At 32.9% G+C, this 19,337-nt stretch overlaps 1 protein-coding gene across 1 annotated transcript; it reads left to right on the plus strand.

Moving 5' to 3' along the window:
• The first annotated feature begins 14,291 nt into the window (after positions 1 to 14,291).
• LOC136977359 (patched domain-containing protein 3-like) lies at positions 14,292 to 17,250 on the plus strand. Its single transcript, XM_067272818.1, has 3 exons — positions 14,292 to 14,424; positions 14,510 to 14,827; positions 15,996 to 17,250. The coding sequence occupies exons 1-3, from the start codon at positions 14,292 to 14,294 to the stop codon at positions 17,213 to 17,215; spliced, it is 1,671 nt and encodes a 556-aa protein (XP_067128919.1). The 3' UTR covers positions 17,216 to 17,250.
• The last annotated feature ends 2,087 nt before the right edge of the window (positions 17,251 to 19,337 follow it).

A 19,337-nucleotide genomic window follows, 5' to 3' on the forward strand; every position in this document is an offset into this window, starting at 1 on the left:
ATGAAAACTGCTTCTTATGAAAACTGCATTTAAAATGTGTGGATTTTGAATGCTTTGGAAACTACTGGAGAGATACAATTACAAAAATTTTATCAAAACTGCCTAATAGCGTCTTTAATGTTATTTAAACGAAGGAGACAAACTGAATATTGAATTATTAGATTTCACCAAAAATGTGGCATTCTTATAATCGTTACATTTAAAAACGCAGTTAATTTCAAAATTCTTGTATAAATATCTTAATTATTATTATTATCAAATATTAATCATTATAAAAATTTAACACTTTTGTGTTTATTATAATATATCTAAAATTTCAATAGAATATTACAAACCAAGGTTAAGAAATTAAAACTTAACTGTTGTTTTTATAATTTTGTTACACACTGTATAAAATTAAATTATTTACATTTGTTTTCGAGTGAAATTTTCATAACTTTCAACACTTCGTTTAACTTAGAAAAAAAAAAGGTAATAGAAAGGTTCCAGTTGTAAAATTTAACCATAAACTGGATTGTTTTTTTGACTCAAAATTCAAAGTTGCCATGAATAAATTAAAACAAAGGCTTACTATTCAGAAAAACATTGACATAACACTAGAATTATATTTTGTCAGTAGTTGATTAAATATTATCCAATTAATTTTTTAAATAAAGTAACAAATACTGAGACTATTCTTCTATTATAAAAGCCAATTTTTTTCAACCATTTTTCAAAAACTTCATTATGGCAAACAGTTTTTGAAGGTTTCATTTTGAATATTACTGAGCTACTTAGATTCAAACACAATCTCTTATTATTTATTTCATTTAATTATATAAATAATCAATATTTATTTCAGAAATAAATATAAATTATAGCAGTTGTTTCTTTCCTTTAATATCTTGGATAAGTTGACTCTTTTTTAACGTTGGAAAACTTTTGAATAACAACTTTAAAACGCGTTATTCTTTATATAATTAAAACATAAGTAAAACAATTTTTTATTTTTTTTATATTACGACCTTTTTCTTATGTTATTATCAAAAAATACCAGATATACTGTAAAAAAAGCACTAAAATCTACAAGAGTAACGGAGGAGCAAAGGACGAATCGGCACACAATTAAGTGCGTTTACGACTAGATTGTACGAACTGCAAAGCACCATCTGAACTCTGATTTTTGAAGCGAATTTAATAGAAATTAGCTTCAAAACTCGAACTTGAGAGCATTCAATTTTAGTGTCGTTCGATGTACGTGGATCTGCTGTATACAAAATTGTTTATATCACATTTAGGAAAAAAATATAAATATTCACTTACTTCTTATGTACTTTCCCATTTATTATTATTAAATTACAATACAGAAAACGTTAAATATAGTAATAACTTTGTAATATAAAAATATGAGAAATATATATATATATATGTATATTATTATGTAATATATTAGGCCTATATATATACAACGCAACTGAATTTCACATTTTCATGCGCATTATTGAAAACTTCCCAGAGACTTCCATGATAAGTCTATTGCTCCCACTTTTTATATTAGTTGAAATTTATAACAATACGTATTCATATTTTCACTTCTAACTCTCAGTACTACGAATAATATCATATTCTGTTTCAGCAGAATTAGTCTCACTTTTCTTCTTAAATGGAAAAGCCACTATACTAAGAAGTACAGGAATGAAAAGAACGGCGTGAAACAACGTTTCTAAAGATATAACAGTAACGATTTTTACGAATGTTGTGTAAATGTACATATTGATATATAGAAATACTAGTACTACGAGAATTGCAGACATCGAACCTTGAAATATAGGAAAACCAACGAGATAAAGAGATTCTTTTAGCCTATCTTTGGATCCAGCGTGTGAAGAAGTCAAAAACGCATAGCATATGTGAGCCGGATAATTTATACAAAATCCGTTACAAAGTATTATCACCAACATGGAAAAGACGTCAAGATTTACACTCCAGATAGACATGAATCCAATGGTTTCGACAATTATTGAAACAACCGAGAATGCAACAACTAATGCGGAAAGAACGTGCGGAACAAATAAGACAAAAATAATGAACACTAACAGAGATGTTATCCAGAATAACTGAAGAGTAATTTGTTTGGTAATAACAATTTGTTCTGCTAAAGGAAATAACAAAGAATGGACAATAATTGGTAAATCAGATTCTTTTGCTATTTTCCTCAGGTCAGTCAATACGATACGTTCAATATTATGATCAAAGATATTTTTCGTTATAACAAAAAAACGACTTCGGATAATATCTGTGAAATTGTTATTAAAATTTACGTCAGTGGAAAATTGTTTGGCTGCATTAAGTCTGAAAAACACACGGAGAAGGCCATCAATGAAATCTTGTTTTTGTGTCATATCAAAACCACTTATAGAAAATTTTGATACCGGATGATTCTGAAATTCTTTGTAATATTTTAACCAGGAAACTTCGAATTCCTTGCCAACGACATTTGGGTGAGAATGGAATTTCACCATTAAATTTTCGATCGATTTCTGAACTTCTACTTGGGAATAATCTAATGTTGTGTTGATGACAATTTGAACAGGATATGCAAACTCCGTAAAATACTGGTAATATATTTGATATGCTTTTGCTACTTTCGAATATTTTGGATAAAATGTAGGAAAGTTTAAGCCTTCTTGTAGCAATGTTACTCCCCAAATACCTGTTGAAAGATTAATTAAATACAATAAAATAACGATCAGTTTGACAAAAGGACGAGAAAGAATTTCCGCGACGTAATCTCTGAAGAACTCCATAAAAGCGAATTCGTTTTTCTTTTCTAAATCGTGCTCGTTGGAGCTTTCTGTAAATGAAATAACATGGAAATTAAACTTTCTGTCGATAGCAAAAATATATATGTTTTTAAATGTAACAGAAATTTGAATAAAGATATTTCTTCAGTAAAAACTTTGAAAATATGACGAATTTTATAACGATATATATTGTTGATACATCATAGAGGATTGATCCTTTTGCTGTAAGTAATAAATTTAGAAGAGAAAATTTTAATGAATTTATAATGAAAAACGTTGTTTTATTTTGATATTGTAGGTTATAACCTACAAATTGTAGGCTACAATATCCAGCTAGATCAAATTAATATTAATCTGATCAACTTACATTTATACTTATGATATATGAGCCTAAGCTTAATTCTAGGTTATATTATGCAAACTGTAATTAGGAATTTTGAGAGTTTTTATAAATTTTATGCTGAAGAACATAAAAATGTCTCACCTTTTATAACTCTGAAGGTAAATGCATTAAGACCGCGTTCTTCTCTGTATCCACTGAGTGCCAAGCACGATCCAAAGAACGTAATCTGATACAAATAAGTAAAGCATACGCACGTTGTAGCGTAATAACAGAAGATCCTCACATAAGGAAATTTTGCAGTCATCGCTATGCAGAAAGATAAAATATTTGTTAACGTTGTTATGGTGATAGAAACTGCAGATTTGGAATAAGTTTTCCCCATTCGTGCCTCAACGCTATCTTCAACATCTGTAACTCTCCAATTGGCTACTATCACGAAGGCATCGTCAATCTCTGTAGCTAGAAATGATATGAGACAACTACATTTAATGTTACATAAATTATATAAAATATTGCAAAATAAAACGTTTGTTCAGAAATCGCCACAACACTGTCAAAACTATATAATTTTTTTTAATATATGTTTGAAAGTAATTTCACAAATATTTTACAATTTCGCTTATTTCTCCTATCGTGAAATCTTTGATGAATATTTTGTATAACTTCTGTTGACTGAAATATTTTTCTTTTCATATTGAACGAATGTTTTTGATGTTTTTCAATAGATCGTGTATATTTTAATTTTTATAGTCAAGAAAATAAAGTAATGGCGCGAAATTACGAAACGTTGTCCTGACGAATCAAATACAATCTTGCTTTATTTTTCAAACACAGCGATATTGTCTGGCATCATATCTCGCATCTGATTAAATCTAATGCTTTATATTTTAAAAAATGCTGAGTTTCATCAAATAAACGTCGGAATTAAAAGTTTTTTCTGCTTCGAATAAACATCGGATATATAAATCTGCACAAATGTTAAAGTGCCAAAAATGAGTAATAGCACAAGCGTAAATTAAAAATTATAAATCAAAAGGAAAAAATGCGAAATTTACTCCAATTATATTGCACGTGTTTTGCAGAGAAGTTTTTAATTTGGAGAAATTCGCTTGAAATATAAATTGTTGTATCGTTTCTCTCATGATGCAAAAAAACCACAAGACTCATCAGCAGGGTTACAGACTTAGCAATCTCTGCAGCGTTTTTCACTCTGTGCTCGTGGCCATTAACATGAGTTTTGGCTGGTCTGAACAGCACCTAACTCATACACAGATTGCAATCTTTACAGACTGCCAGTCTGCCATCAACCTTATTAATAGCAGACAGCTGAACCCCATCTCAACTGCAATCAAAAAACTTACTCTCAACTCCTCCAATAGCTACAGCATTACCTGGCTCCGGGGTCATCATGGTACCACTGGTAACGAGAGAGCTGACCAGCTGGCAATGAAAGCTGCCAACAATGACACGCTAGACTCCATCTGTGATAAAATTAGTCTGAAAAAAGTTAAAATTCTTCTATACAACGACACACTCCATCACTGGCAGGACTCTTGGCACGAAAATCACAGCAGTCATACCTACAACTATATCCCCAACATCCACGAGTACCAGAACTACACCTGAATTGTTAACAACTGTCTTCACACGCAATGTATCACCGGTCATGGAAAATTTCCCAGTTATCTACATAGGTTCACAGATAAGCGGTCCCCCTCTGTGCCATCTGCAAGAAGGTGGACGGCCCAGACCATTACCTCTACAATTGCATCTGTCTAGCTAAAGAAAGACTTGCTATCGAACTCATGGCACAGAGCCTCGATATCTCCTGGCCATGTCAACAGAGAGAACTCTTCAAGCACAAGGAACTGTATGCAGCAGTTTTCAACCTTGTGCAAGCCTATAAGCTCGTAGCTCCCACCACCACCAGTGAGTAGTTCCTACGCGGCTCCCTTATGTTCCGGCGCCTCCGCTTTGGCCTTATTGTATATATTGTACATATGTCAGCATAATTGTACTTGTAACGTTTTGTCTCGTTCTACTCTTGTAATATTTTATACTCTGTTTTCCATCTGTATGTTACACGTCAACCATTTTGTTATTGCAACTTTTGTTCTGAATTGTACCTGCATGTTACCTATTCCTCGATAATTAACATTCATTAACATTATTTTATTACATTGTGTACTTGGTACACCTTGCAACAACGCTATCGCAATTAAGTGTACTAATTGTATTAATTATTGGTACATCATCTCGATTTTAATTATATGTACGCATAATTATAATTATCCCAATGTAACTTATGTGATGAGTCATATCAATAGTCTTAGTGTAGTCATTCTATGATATGATCCTGTACCTTTAATAAATAACTGTAACCTATGTATTATTCAAATCCTTGTTTCTAACCATGTTTTATTTTTTATCACTCGCAATCTCAACGCATCTCTTTCGATTTGTAATATGAATTGAATTGAATTGTTTTATCGTGCACATTGTATTCAACCATACTCAAGCTTATATTACTCTATATTTACTAAAATATAACATTCAATCATTTTGTCATCCAATTTCTTGTATTATTTTGATTTGTTTGATGAAACCGTGTCTCGTTCTATAATTTAGGTTTAGTAAACACAAGTGTTGTGTTCCGAAGACACTTGGCATGTTTCCATCAAATTTCGACTAAACTAAGTAAAGTTATTTCATAAAAAACTTGCCAAGTATCTTTGAACACGACACAACACTAGTGCGTACTAAGCCTATATTTTTGTATTTTATTTCCAGTAGTGCCATGCGCAACCGGATATGTACAAAATTGTTACGTAATAAACGTATTTAAAAAATGAATGTCTTTCATATTATGTTACTTTTTGTAATCATTTCTAAGTAATATAATAAAATATACCTTCCATCGGTATTTGTCAGTATCATTTCTAGTAGTATTATTATTCGATAATAATGTCAGACACAGTAGTAATAATAATAATAATAATAAAAATTCGAGCCTTCCTTTGATTATTTAGTGACAGGAACCAAAAAGTGTTTTTCTTTTGTTTTTCTTATCAAATATCTATTTGTTTTGTTAGTGTAGCGAAACAAAACACAGTTACGTTATTCAAACTGATCAATAAGTGAAAATTCAGCGCTGGACTTAATAAAAAACAAATAAATTTGACCCATGTAAATAAAAAAACATAATAAAATTACAGTATTATACAAACTTTTGATACCGTAATTTTTTCTGGTATTTCTGAAAATTTACGAACAAACATTTTATATTAATCTACACTTCAGCTTTTAAACTTACCGAAAATTAGAAACGGCAACATGATATTAGAGTTGACATTTTCAATTCCACACGCACCCATCAAACCGAAAGAAGAAACCACTGCTAATCCAGCAGACACAACTGCAGCAATTCCCATCCACGGTTTACTCTTTATCGAACTTTTTGTCGTATACGTTATTATACAGAAAAATGTTACAACGATGACAGCGACACTCATCAACGGTGTAATTTCATCAGCAAGGTTTTTCACGTCTAGTTCAGAAGCTAAGAAAGGACACGGATATATCTCAATCGAATGAAAGTCCAATTTGTTGACATTACGCAAAAACGCTTTCTGCCATTCACGAATCCAGTGCCTTTTAGAGAAATTCGATTCATCAACAGGATAAACAAGTCTTATATATTCTACTTCCTTCACATATCCGTCCACATCATATTTTACTCCACCGAAGCTAATCATCCACAAATCGTATTTATAGGTCAAAGGATCAAGTTGAAGAGGAAATTTTAATTTCTTTTTTCTGGATAGTAAATCGTCCATCTCTGATAATGCATTTATTATTGGGTTTTCTAAGCACTGCTCGTTCACTACGCCACATATCTTTCTATAATTTACTACCTTTTCTCCTACAATAATCGTTATGTTCTTAATTATTTCATCCAAGATTTGTATTTCGAGTAAATTGTCTTTTTGTATTAAATTGTTACCGTATTTATTTTTAATGTAAACCATTGGAGCTTGTGGACGATCTGTCGTTCTCATGAAATCGTAAAATTCGGATGTGTTAATGGGAAACATCTTGTTAACAAATTGTTTATTTTTAAAGATTTCTCCTCTATCAGACTGCAGTAGATAATCCACAGTTTCTATGGTTATGAGTTTAAAAAACCCCACCGAAAGTAAAACCGATAGAATCACAGGTGGAATGAAGAAGTAAAAGGGATATCTTGCAATAATTCGTCCCAATTTATGAAATAGAAAAGATAATGAATCGCTCATACAAGTAATCTTCATTATTACGTACTTATGTGGTATATATACTTTGTATCAAGTATTCGATATCGCTCTTGTTATTCTGAACAAAAGATTTCTGAAAAGTTGTAAAAAATTTAATTATACAAATGGTATTTAAAATGTTTATAATATTTCATTTGCTTTATAAATTCTATACAACAAATAATACTAAAAATAATCTATAATGTAACACAATAATAAAACAATAATGTTAGAATCCGCATAACAAAATGCAACGTAACATCCGCATAACAATAATTTTCTAACAAAAATGGTGAAGCAACGTAAATGTAATTTTTTGTATTCTTTTAAATTAAATATCTTGTTTTATTGTATGATTTTGGAAGTCCTTTTAAATAGAGGAAGTGAGGTAACATAGACGCGTTTGATTTAGTTTTAGTCGATTACGGTCGACACGTGTAAAGAGGAAATGCCTCCCGCAAAATATTCTATTGAAAACTGGCCTATATTTAAATGTTATAACGTAAAAATCCAGGAAATTCTATGTCGCCGACGTGCTAGCGAAGTGCAAACCAAAAACGAAGTGTTCAGTGGTTTCATTCACTTAGCTGCTGGTGGGTGCTGACTTTAACTCGTTTCGAAAAAATCACTTATAATAAATAGAAAAAAAAACTATAAGATATAAAATTAAATGACCAAAACTGTAAAAGTATCAGAACTAGTGGCTGAATGATTTTTACTGGTATTAAGGCGTTTATGTATCCAAACAGATACATGGAGTTTTTTATTGAATTTCTCACAAATAAATAATGCATAAACATTCAAGTTTATTGAAAGAAATATTATTAACTTAGACATTGTATATTAAAGCATAAAGTTGCGTCTGATCATGTAAATGTAATTTTTATTACAAAATTCGTCTTTTTTTTTCACGATGATTTTCTCAAGTCATATCTGTTGATGTTTGTCGTCTCTTGGCCCATTTCCTTATGTAGAGATGTAAAGTGTTGTCTTTTTTTGATTGTTGTCTGGAACTGTAGGTGGATACTTCTAGAAGGATTGAAATTCGTCTGAAACAGTTGTCTTCAGATTGCATCTCAAAACTAGTTCAAAACTTACAAAAGTAGAAAGTTAACGTAAATTGATTGTAATCCAAGGTTCTCCAAATTGTCTCGACCAGGTAATGTTTAAATTTTTACAATTAAAATTCCGACTCACTCTTACATTTTTAAACTAATTTGCGATCCTAAAATTTCTATCATTGTTTCACCGAGTTCAGATATCTTATTCTCTCTAAATTTATAACTATCTAAAATTTGCTCAGAATTTCCAGTCTCTGACAACAATCGAATTTTCGATTTAATTTTTGCATTGTCTAAAATATGGAATACCTCACTTAAAAAGTCTTAAGTTCCGTTCGGATATGTCTTTCCTTTAATTTCGGCATGTCTGTCTCCTTCTCGGGACCCTGTAAATCGTTCTGCTTGCCGGAATGTCCCCGTTTCGAGGCTGTTTTGAACCACTGTTGACAAGGAGGTAAGGGTTTTTTCGTTTCTATCGTTCTAGTGTAGCAATAACATTCATCTTCTCTCGTTCTCTTTTCTTTGGGACACGTGGCGGACTGACAATACTATCTGTATCAAATTACTTTGTATCGAACAATGGGAAGACATGACTGTCTGGAAGAATAATGTGGTTCTCGACTGAAATATTAATCGTTGATTTACTATAAAGTCTCGTCCTACAATTCTCTCACACAGAGATGTGATATAGTCATAGGTGACATAACATAGTAATGTAGATCTTGCATTTCCAATTTCGAACTTCGGTTCAATAGTTCCATTAGTTTTGAATAAATGTCCAGTTCTGCTTTAAAACTTTTCTGTTTTGCACCTGTTTGTTCTGTTTCGATTTCCATCACAAGTGACAGAAGTCTTACCATATAAGTTTGTTCGTCTTTTTCCCTTTTTTGAAGGCGACTGTGAAATTCCGATCTCTTTCGTGAGTTGTAAAGCTTCGATGATAATGCATTGTTCTTTGTTCTGGTCTAAACTTCTTACCCCTCAACTAGACAGACAGACAGACAGACAGACAGACAGACAGACAGAGAAAATAAACTTTATTTCTCCCGACACCGCTAGGCACAGTCGGGGTAGAAAGACATGGAATACAGTGGTGTTACATTCTGAGCAATAGAAACGACAATGTGAATGATAATGAAATAAAAAATAAGAATAAAAAAAACAAAAAAAACAAAAACACGAAAATATACATTAACTAAAAACATGTCAGTAAATGAGTCAATGTTTTTGACAATTATAATGACCGTAAAACAGCCTAAACAGAATCCGCATATAAACAGAGGACCAGGTGACAAACACTGAACAGATCTTATGCAGCCACTTACTCACAGTAAGTATATAAGAGCTCCTGAGCTCAGATAAAACAGATGAAATCGCCTGTAGAACGTAGGCCAGAATGAGATCACAGCGCAGATTTGTGCAGCAACCAACACAAAAGAACATAGTAGGCTAGTAGAAGATCATGAAAGGTCTTTGGCGATACAATAAAGCTAAAACAGTAAAACAATAATTAGTGTATTAATGTTCTGATGAAGTAAAGTTTAACCATTCTTTGAAAAAGAAAAAAGTACTTTTTGCTTGACACAAGGTGTTCTGGCTTACACGGCCAACTCAGGTTGTCTTCTTCTATGTAGATCTTGAGTTCGCGTCTTATATCTTCCAATATCGGGCACGATAACAGATAATGTTTAACCCCCGTCACGCACCCCACAGATAGGGCAACAGTCAGTGTCACTATGCCGAAACCTATACAGGTAGACGTTAAATTTTCCGTGCTCTGTAAGCAGTTGAGAACTGCGGTGTTCAGGGTGAAGCCACTTCTACTTGAGTCGTCTTTTGACGTCTGGGAAGAATTGTCGAGTGATATGCGATTCTGGAGTTCGCTCCCATTCTTCTTGCCATCTGGCAACAGTCTGATGCCACAGGAGTTCTTTTAGTCTTGAAACCGGGAGTTGATTGTATGCCGGAATGATGTCCGTGAGCATGGTTGTTGTACGAGCAAGCATGTCTGCACGTTTGTTGCCCGAAGTGCCACAGTGCCCTTTAGTCCATTTGATGTAAAATTTGTTATTAGACTGGTTGGCAGAAAACAAAGTCTCTCTTGCAATGGGATGAGTGGTATCCTTATTGGTTAGAACTTGGACAGTAGCCTTGCTATCCGAAAGAATAGAGATATTACAATTATTAAACTTTGTGTTACAGAATTCGATGGCTTTGTAAACAGCAAACACTTCGGCTTGGCACACTGAGCACTCTGGGTGTAAGAGGAAGGTGTCATGGTGAATTTCATTGTTACATACATAAACCACAAATGCACAAGCGGTACCCTGATTGGTCTTAGACCCATCAGTATAGACTTCAATTGTAGTCGAACAGTTCCGAGATCCAAGGCCTCTTCTGAGAGCAGGATGGGGCAAGTCCGCAAAAGAACTGTCTGTCTTATAGCAGGACGCATCAAATGTGGTATCTGAAATGTTGATGCACTTACCACGGGAAAGAAGAAACCTTCTCGTGCAGTATTGGATTTGTTGAAGGATAGGTGGCTTTCCGGCAAGAATAGGCAAGGCGACATTGGAGACTGTACAGTAACACCGTGTCAAGCGCAAGTGCGCAAGGCGCTGAGCTGGTCTGAGGCGGCGGTGGTTGTGTGAATGAAAGGCCGCCTCGCCCCAGACAGCCGAAGCATAGCAGATAATAGGAATGAATACACAGTCATAAATTGCATTGACAGCCTCGTATCCCAGTCCCCAACTGTTTCTGGCGACACGAAGAAGATTGTTGAAGATAAGATTTGTCCGCTTAGTAATATACGCAATGTGCTGTTTCCATGTGAGCTTGTTATCGAAGACCACTCCAAGAAAAGCAAGATGATCCACTATCTTAATCGAGGTGTTTCCAAAGTGAACACAGGGAACCCGCCGATATAAACTCGTTGATCTAAGGGCTGAAAAAAAATACCCTTCGTTTTGGCAGTGTTAAATATTAGTTTGTTTCTTTTCTTTTCTTTCGAAGACACAATGTAGTGACGTAAACTTAAACACTGGGCGAATTTTTCATCCTTTTTATTCGGTTGGAACGCTTTTTTATTACATAACGCGTTTCGGGCCGATGCCCCTCTTCAGCCAACTAAACATTAAAAAGTGAGAGATGACTATATACAAATATTTAAAATAAATATCGTGACAGTATACATAATTAGTTTTTTAGAGGTTGTTACCTTCTAAATCCTGGTAAGAGCTTGTATACCGTTAAAAGCTGGTCCGTACCTCATTCGGTAGTTTAGACGGATGTAATAGTCCAAGGGTACGAATCTTGATAAAAATTCCATAAAAAAGGGAAGGTTTAGTATCAGTCTGTAGAGGTATACGGGGTTATTCTTTCACAAATCATATTCGTGAAACCATACCTGAGATTCGTCTTCCGGTGTGTTGTCTAACACTGAGCTCGTACTCCTCCACCTCAACTGCGGAGCACGATCTATTTTTAATTTGCATATGTCTGGTCGAGCATTAGCAGGGGAATGTTCCTTTTTTTTTTTTTTTTTTAATAGGTTTCTTTTCCGATAAAATTATTCGGGGGGTTTAGCGGTGATTTTTTTAGAACATAGCACGTGGCCATTGCTATTTTTTCCCGCTTTTAGTATTTTTAATATTTGTCGCTATGCAAATGACGTAACAGATCGTAAAACAGTTTTTTATTTTATAGTATATTTTATAGTAATTTAATCCAGTTTTCATTGATTTTTATGCTTAGATTAGTATTTATGCAGGTCTTATTTTTATTTTTAATGATTTCTACACTTTCTTTGAATTTTCTGTTGTATGTCTTCTTTTCTCTATGTAAAATGCTTGTTTTAGTATCATCGATTTTACAGTTATTTAACACACAATGGTCATGGAATACTGAGTTTAGTCTGTTGTACTTTAAATCGGCTATATGTTCTTTCACTCTTATTTTGAGTTTTCGTTTTGTTTCTCCTATATAGGCCCGAAACTAGCTGAAATAATAATGATCGACGTTGACAAAGAAATTAATAATATAACGGTATAAAATATTATAAAAGATACGTAGATGATGTCCTAATTATATATAATGATGCAGAAGTAAAGCCTAACATGATAAAACATATAATAAACAATATAGATAAGGATATCCAATTTAAAATAGAGGAAGAAAATGTGGCCGATAATAGTATACGATACTTAGACGTCATGATAACAAGAAACGAAAACGAATTAGATTTTGAACCTTTTAAAAAACCATGTTCAATCAACACCACAATAAAATATACTTCAAATATACCATTGTATATAAAACAAAACATCTTTAACATGGAATACCGAAAAATACAGAATAGAACTAGTAAAGAAACTAATAAACCCAAACACATCATCGAATTGAAGAAAAAGTTTGCCCTAGACGGGTACCCAACCAGACTGATTCATAAATGGGAAAATAAAATTACTAATAACCAAACAAAAATAAAAGATAAAAAAACCGAATCGAAACCAAAATATACCAGCTTCCCATACATTAGGAACCTTTATGAAGAAATCGACATAGATATGAGGAAAAATAATATAAAACTTGCCCCAAAATACGTAAACCTGTTATCTAGACTTAAAGCGAAACAAAGAAAAAAGAAACAGACGATAAAAAAAGAAGATATGAAAAACATAGTTTACAAGATACCATGCACTTGCAAAAATACCAACTTCTATATAGGAGAAACAAAACGAAAACTCAAAATAAGAGTGAAAGAACATATAGCCGATTTAAAGTACAACAGACTAAACTCAGTATTCCATGACCATTGTGTGTTAAATAACTGTAAAATCGATGATACTAAAACAAGCATTTTACATAGAGAAAAGAAGACATACAACAGAAAATTCAAAGAAAGTGTAGAAATCATTAAAAATAAAAATAAGACCTGCATAAATACTAATCTAAGCATAAAAATCAATGAAAACTGGATTAAATTACTATAAAATATACTATAAAATAAAAAACTGTTTTACGATCTGTTACGTCATTTGCATAGCGACAAATATTAAAAATACTAAAAGCGGGAAAAAATAGCAATGGCCACGTGCTATGTTCTAAAAAAATCACCGCTAAACCCCCCGAATAATTTTATCGGAAAAGAAACCTATTAAAAAAAAAAAAAAAAAAAAAGGAACATTCCCCTGCTAATGCTCGACCAGACATATGCAAATTAAAAATAGATCGTGCTCCGCAGTTGAGGTGGAGGAGTACGAGCTCAGTGTTAGACAACACACCGGAAGACGAATCTCAGGTATGGTTTCACGAATATGATTTGTGAAAGAATAACCCCGTATACTTCTACAGACTGATACTAAACCTTCCTTTTTTATGGAATTTTTATCAAGATTCGTACCCTTGGACTATTACATCCGTCTAAACTACCGAATGAGGTACGGACCAGCTTTTAACGGTATACAAGCTCTTACCAGGATTTAGAAGGTAACAACCTCTAAAAAACTAATTATGTATACTGTCACGATATTTATTTTAAATATTTGTATATAGTCATCTCTCACTTTTTAATGTTTAGTTGGCTGAAGAGGGGCATCGGCCCGAAACGCGTTATGTAATAAAAAAGCGTTCCAACCGAATAAAAAGGATGAAAAATTCGCCCAGTGTTTAAGTTTACGTCACTACATTGTGTCTTCGAAAGAAAAGAAAAGAAATGAAATCAATTGCTGACGATACGATATTTTTGATTAGTGTCGCCGTTATAGTAGCTGCTTTATTTTGTGTAGTAACTTATACGACAAATAGTTGGGTAATGAGTAAACCTTGGATGGGAATTGCTGCTGTCTTATCTGCTGGATTAGCAATTGTTTCTTCCTTCGGACTGATGAGTTCATGCGGAGTAGAAACCATTAGCTATAACATTTCATTACCTTTTCTAATTTTAGGTATGTAATTGCCGTAAAATATATATTTATTCGTGTAATTCTTATATATCTGTACTTATAACAAATAATTTTCATTTATTTACAGCTATAGAAATAGATGATTCTTTTGTGATAGTAGCAAATTGGAGAGTTACCGAAGCTCATGACAATGTAGAAGAACGAATGGGAAAAACTTACTCCAAATCCGCAGTTTCAATTACCATAACAACATTAACAAATATTTTGTCTTTCTGCATAGCGATGACTGCAGAATTTCCTGGTATTAGGATCTTCTGTTATTATGCTACTACTTGCGTGTGCTTCACTTATTTGTATCAGATTACGTTCTTCGGATCGTGTCTAGCCTTTAGTGGGTATAGAGAAGAAAAATGTCTTAATGCATTCACGTTTAAACTGTTAAAAGGTATTAACCATATAAATTTAATTAATGTTTCTTTTAATCCATTAATTTGTTCATTTGGTGCACAAATTATTTCAGAAATTATACTTTATATGCATATTCACTAATTGATCAAAACGTTACAGATACGTACTAAATCTGTAACTGTATATTTTACTTGAAACTAATATCTCAAATACCATTGTAGAGATAACAAAAACTTATCACACTGCTACTGGTAACATCAAAATGACACTTCTATCATCAGGATGCAACTTTATTACTGGTATGCATTTCGGTACACAATGCCCTCGTCCGCCATACATAAAAATACATATACATTTGTTGTAGAACAAATTCGCAGAGAAATTGACATTAATTACGTTTTGTTCAACATTTATTTCTACCCACACTGCACGATACCACGAGGATTAGTTGTGGATGTTTGTTTTATTAAGTTACGGCAACGCAACATGCGTTCTGCCTAGGGGAATGCCTTCCGGGAAGACTTTTTAAGAGTAACTGGCCACTATTCAGGCGTTATAGACGTGGAAAAAACCCGGAAAATTCCACGTGGCTAGCCCGTCCTGACGAGGTGCAAACCCACGACAGAACTCCCAGTGTTCGGGGAACGGAACCGCTTGGCCACTGGTAGGCCGAGTCTGGATGGAAATAAATTATGAACAGATTGTAATTAATGTCGATTTCTTTGTAAATTTGTTCTACAACAGATACCTATATATTTTTATGTATGGCTGATGAGGGCCTTGTGTATCGAAATGTACACCGGTAACAATGTTGCATTCTGATGATAGAAGTATTTTGATGTTACCAGTAGCCTTGTGACAAGTTACTGTTATCTCTATTACAGTATTTGAAACATTAGTTTCAACAATTTCCGAGACAAGAAACTTTCTTATAGTATTTTTTTCTGTGTAAATATACTATAGTAAACTCAGTTTGAAGGGTGTCAGCATACACTTTCCTTCACCATTTATTAACGTTTTGATCAATGTATTAATTAGGCTAACATTGTAAAATAATTAAGGAATGTTCCTCGAATAATTAGTTTGAACCGAAATGTTTATTAATTTACTTATTACAATTGAATAAAACTTTTATTATACAATTCACTATTTTTAATATTTTCTTATAATTTTTAACTTGAGATCTACTTTTTTTATATTTCCAGCAAAGTCCGAAAAACACGCCATGCATCACAATCATGAATTTCTGACCATGAAATTCTTCAGGGATAATGTTGCTAAATTCATTTCACATTCTACAATAAAAGTAATAATTGTTTTTCTATATTTCTGTAATCTTGCCATGGGTATTTGGGGAGTAACATTTTTAAAAGAAGGATTAGACGTTTTTACTCTCTATCCGAAACATTCAAAAGTGACAAAAGGATATCGAATATACAGCGAGTATTTCACAGAATTAACATTTTTTGTGCATATTGTCATTAATAAAACATTAGATTATTCTCAACAAAATGTCCAGAAATCTATTGAAGATGTGATGATGAAATTTCATTCTCATCCCAATGTCGTTAGCTCGGAATATGATGTATCTTGGTTAAAATACTATAAAGAGTTTCAGAATCATCCAGTATCTACGTTTACCATGAACGTGTATGATGTGTCAAAGAAACAGGATTTTATAGACGGACTTCGAAACGTGTTTTTGAGAATTGGAGAAGCCAAACAATTTTCAAATGACATCGTTTTTAACGATAATTATACAGAAATTATATGTAGTCGCTTTTTTGTGGGAACAAAACATGCCCATCTAGGAGGAACGGAACGTAAATTAATTAATGACGTGTGGAAAATAGCAGAAGAATCTGAATTTCCAATTATAGTACATTCTTTTTATTCTTCTACGATAGAACAAGCTTTGATCATAAAACGAATAACTATTCAAGTTTTCTGGCTGACAGCTCTTCTGATTTTTATTGTATTTTTTGCATTTATTCCAAATTTTCTCTGCGCGCTTCTTGTAGGTCTCTCAATTTCTTCAATAATCGTCGAAACATTTGGATATATGTCTTTTTGGAATGTAAATCTCGACGTAATTACAATGATGATTATAATAGTTTGCAATGGATTCTGTGTAAATTATCCCACGCATATGTGTTACGCTTTCCTGACATCGTCGCATTCCACAGTCGAAGAAAAGTTAAAAGGATCACTGTATCATGTTGGTTTTCCCATATTTCAAGGTGCACTGTCCACAATTCTAGTATCAATAATATTTCTTTATAATAATATGTACGTGTATGTTGCATTCGTAAAAATTGTTGTCTTTATTTCTTTACAAACTCTCTTCCATTCTATGTTTGTTATTCCTGTATTTCTTAGCATAATAATTAACCTATTTCAGAAAAACAATACCAGTACTTTCTGATAAATTATACTATTGTGTTACAATGGAATTACCAAGAGTACTGTATTTCTTGTCTGAAATAGGTAATTTATTTTATTATCACTTAACAGTAATAAGCATGTTTCCCTCAACATTTTCAAATAGTAGAAAAATAAGTATCAAAGGCTAATAATTGCTCTTGATTCCACTTTGTGAAATCGAAATATTGCTAATGTATTGCACATGTTTTTTTATGTTAGCACTCTGTCACAGTAATTACCCACTACGCGATATTGTCATATAATACTATACTCGTTTATATGGATATTTCTATGCTTTTAAGTTTGTAATTCATATATACGATTATAATAAATACAGGTTTATTAAAATTAATTCTTTTGTTTCTTATATTGCTGTAAAATTAGGTTTACTCGTATACAGCAACGCGACACATTAACCATCTTGGGGAATGCCTTCCGTTAGTTGTTTAATTGGAAACTGGCCGTATTTATGGGTTACCAACGTGAAGAAAACTGAAAACTCCACATGGCAATATCTTTGGGAGGTGCTAACCCCCACCAATATTCAGTGGTTTTGCATATACAGTATCTTACATCGGCTAGTTAGGCATGATCTTACAATGTAGTGTCGATTATCCAAATACAGACTTCAATGAGCTAATTCCAGAAATCACGAAGTTTTAATGTAATGACGATTGCCAAAGTTTTTCTATTGAGCTATCTCGATATCATGTACGATACGTAGGCTTATTGCCAAAGTTTTTCTATTGAGCTATCTCGATATCATGTACGAAGGCATTAATATATATACATATATATATATATTTGTAACTAGGATTGAATGAGTCTTCGACCGAGAATGAATAAGTACTGCTTCGGGTGTCAAAAATTATTCATTCTCGCAGATAGTGCATATACAAACGAGAATAAGAAGAAAGCACTTCATCTTTGTTACTGTTGCTGAGACGTCTACTAGTACAAAGCAAAAAATACGAATTAAAACCCCAGAATAGACTTGAACCTTGGGGTACGGACTCACGATGTCAACAACTTTAGACTTCTACCCGGCTAATATCCCTGTTAGCAATAACAATATCCCAATGTATTCGTATTGTATTCATAACTATTTCGCTATGGAAAATTACGATATCGGGGACGTCAAGTAAATAGTCGGGTATTGAAAGCTATAATCATGGCGTCAAGAATTATTTCACTCAAACACACACTTGGCAGTGCATTCTTTAAGGATTTATTACGTTATTAATGATTTTGGAATTTATTTCATTAAGTATAGTTTGAAGGAATCACGATCATATTATATGCAATTTAAAGCAACAGCGAATAGTATTGTAATTTACAAAGAACGAAATTCCTTTCATTTAACGCACCACCAAGCGTTTTCTTGAATACATAAATATTTTGCTTTAAAAGCGACATTACGCGCCGACATCAAACTGCATTTAATGAAATAATTCTTGACGCCACGATTATGGCTTTCAATGTCCGAATGATTACATCAATTTCCTGATGGCAATTCTGCATAGCAAAATAATTATGAATATAATACATAAGCTACATTAATTTTTATCCTCGATTATAGGACCGACGTTAAAAGTACCGATAGGCAGCATCTTTGTTTTTATCCTCAAATATTTTACTAATTATACTTTTGATATGATTCCATTTACTGCTTAACTGTTTTTTAAATGTATATAAAGGAATACGAATATTCATTTCTAGTAGCGATACAAAGCCACATGATTTTGATGTAACGTTGTCAATAACCCAACAACGAGTTGATCAACTTTCCCCAGCCACAAATAAAATGTTGGTGGCGCCATCTGTTATCATATTTCATTTTAAAAAATTCTTATATTTTTAACTATTATAAAATGGTAAAACGCTTAATTTTGAGGATAGAATGAGTTTTATACAAAAAATTGTGAATGTTAATAACGAGTAAAATCGTCGTTAAGTCTGACCCTACTGGAGATACACACCACTTCCATTATCTCCCATACCCTCGACCTTTATCGACCGAAATTTAATAACATCAATCCCCCTAGTAAACAATCCTCCCTGCAAAATTTCAGCAATTTTTGACAAAAAGCACAAGTTATTAAGCTTCAGAGTGAAGATAATCG

This window comes from Centruroides vittatus, unplaced genomic scaffold, assembly GCF_030686945.1.
Source record: "Centruroides vittatus isolate TY-2023 unplaced genomic scaffold, ASM3068694v2 contig_455, whole genome shotgun sequence".
NCBI lineage: Eukaryota > Metazoa > Arthropoda > Arachnida > Scorpiones > Buthidae > Centruroides > Centruroides vittatus.

What these genes read in the sequence shown, in the direction of transcription:
- LOC136977359 (XM_067272818.1), top strand. Translation starts at nt 14,292, where the DNA reads ATGAGTAAACCTTGGATGGGAATTGCTGCTGTCTTATCTGCTGGATTA. An exon ending in ATTACCTTTTCTAATTTTAG is followed by an intron (nt 14,425 to 14,509) that starts GTATGTAATTGC and finishes ATTTATTTACAG; the next exon opens with CTATAGAAATAGATGATTCT. An exon ending in CACGTTTAAACTGTTAAAAG is followed by an intron (nt 14,828 to 15,995) that starts GTATTAACCATA and finishes TTATATTTCCAG; the next exon opens with CAAAGTCCGAAAAACACGCC.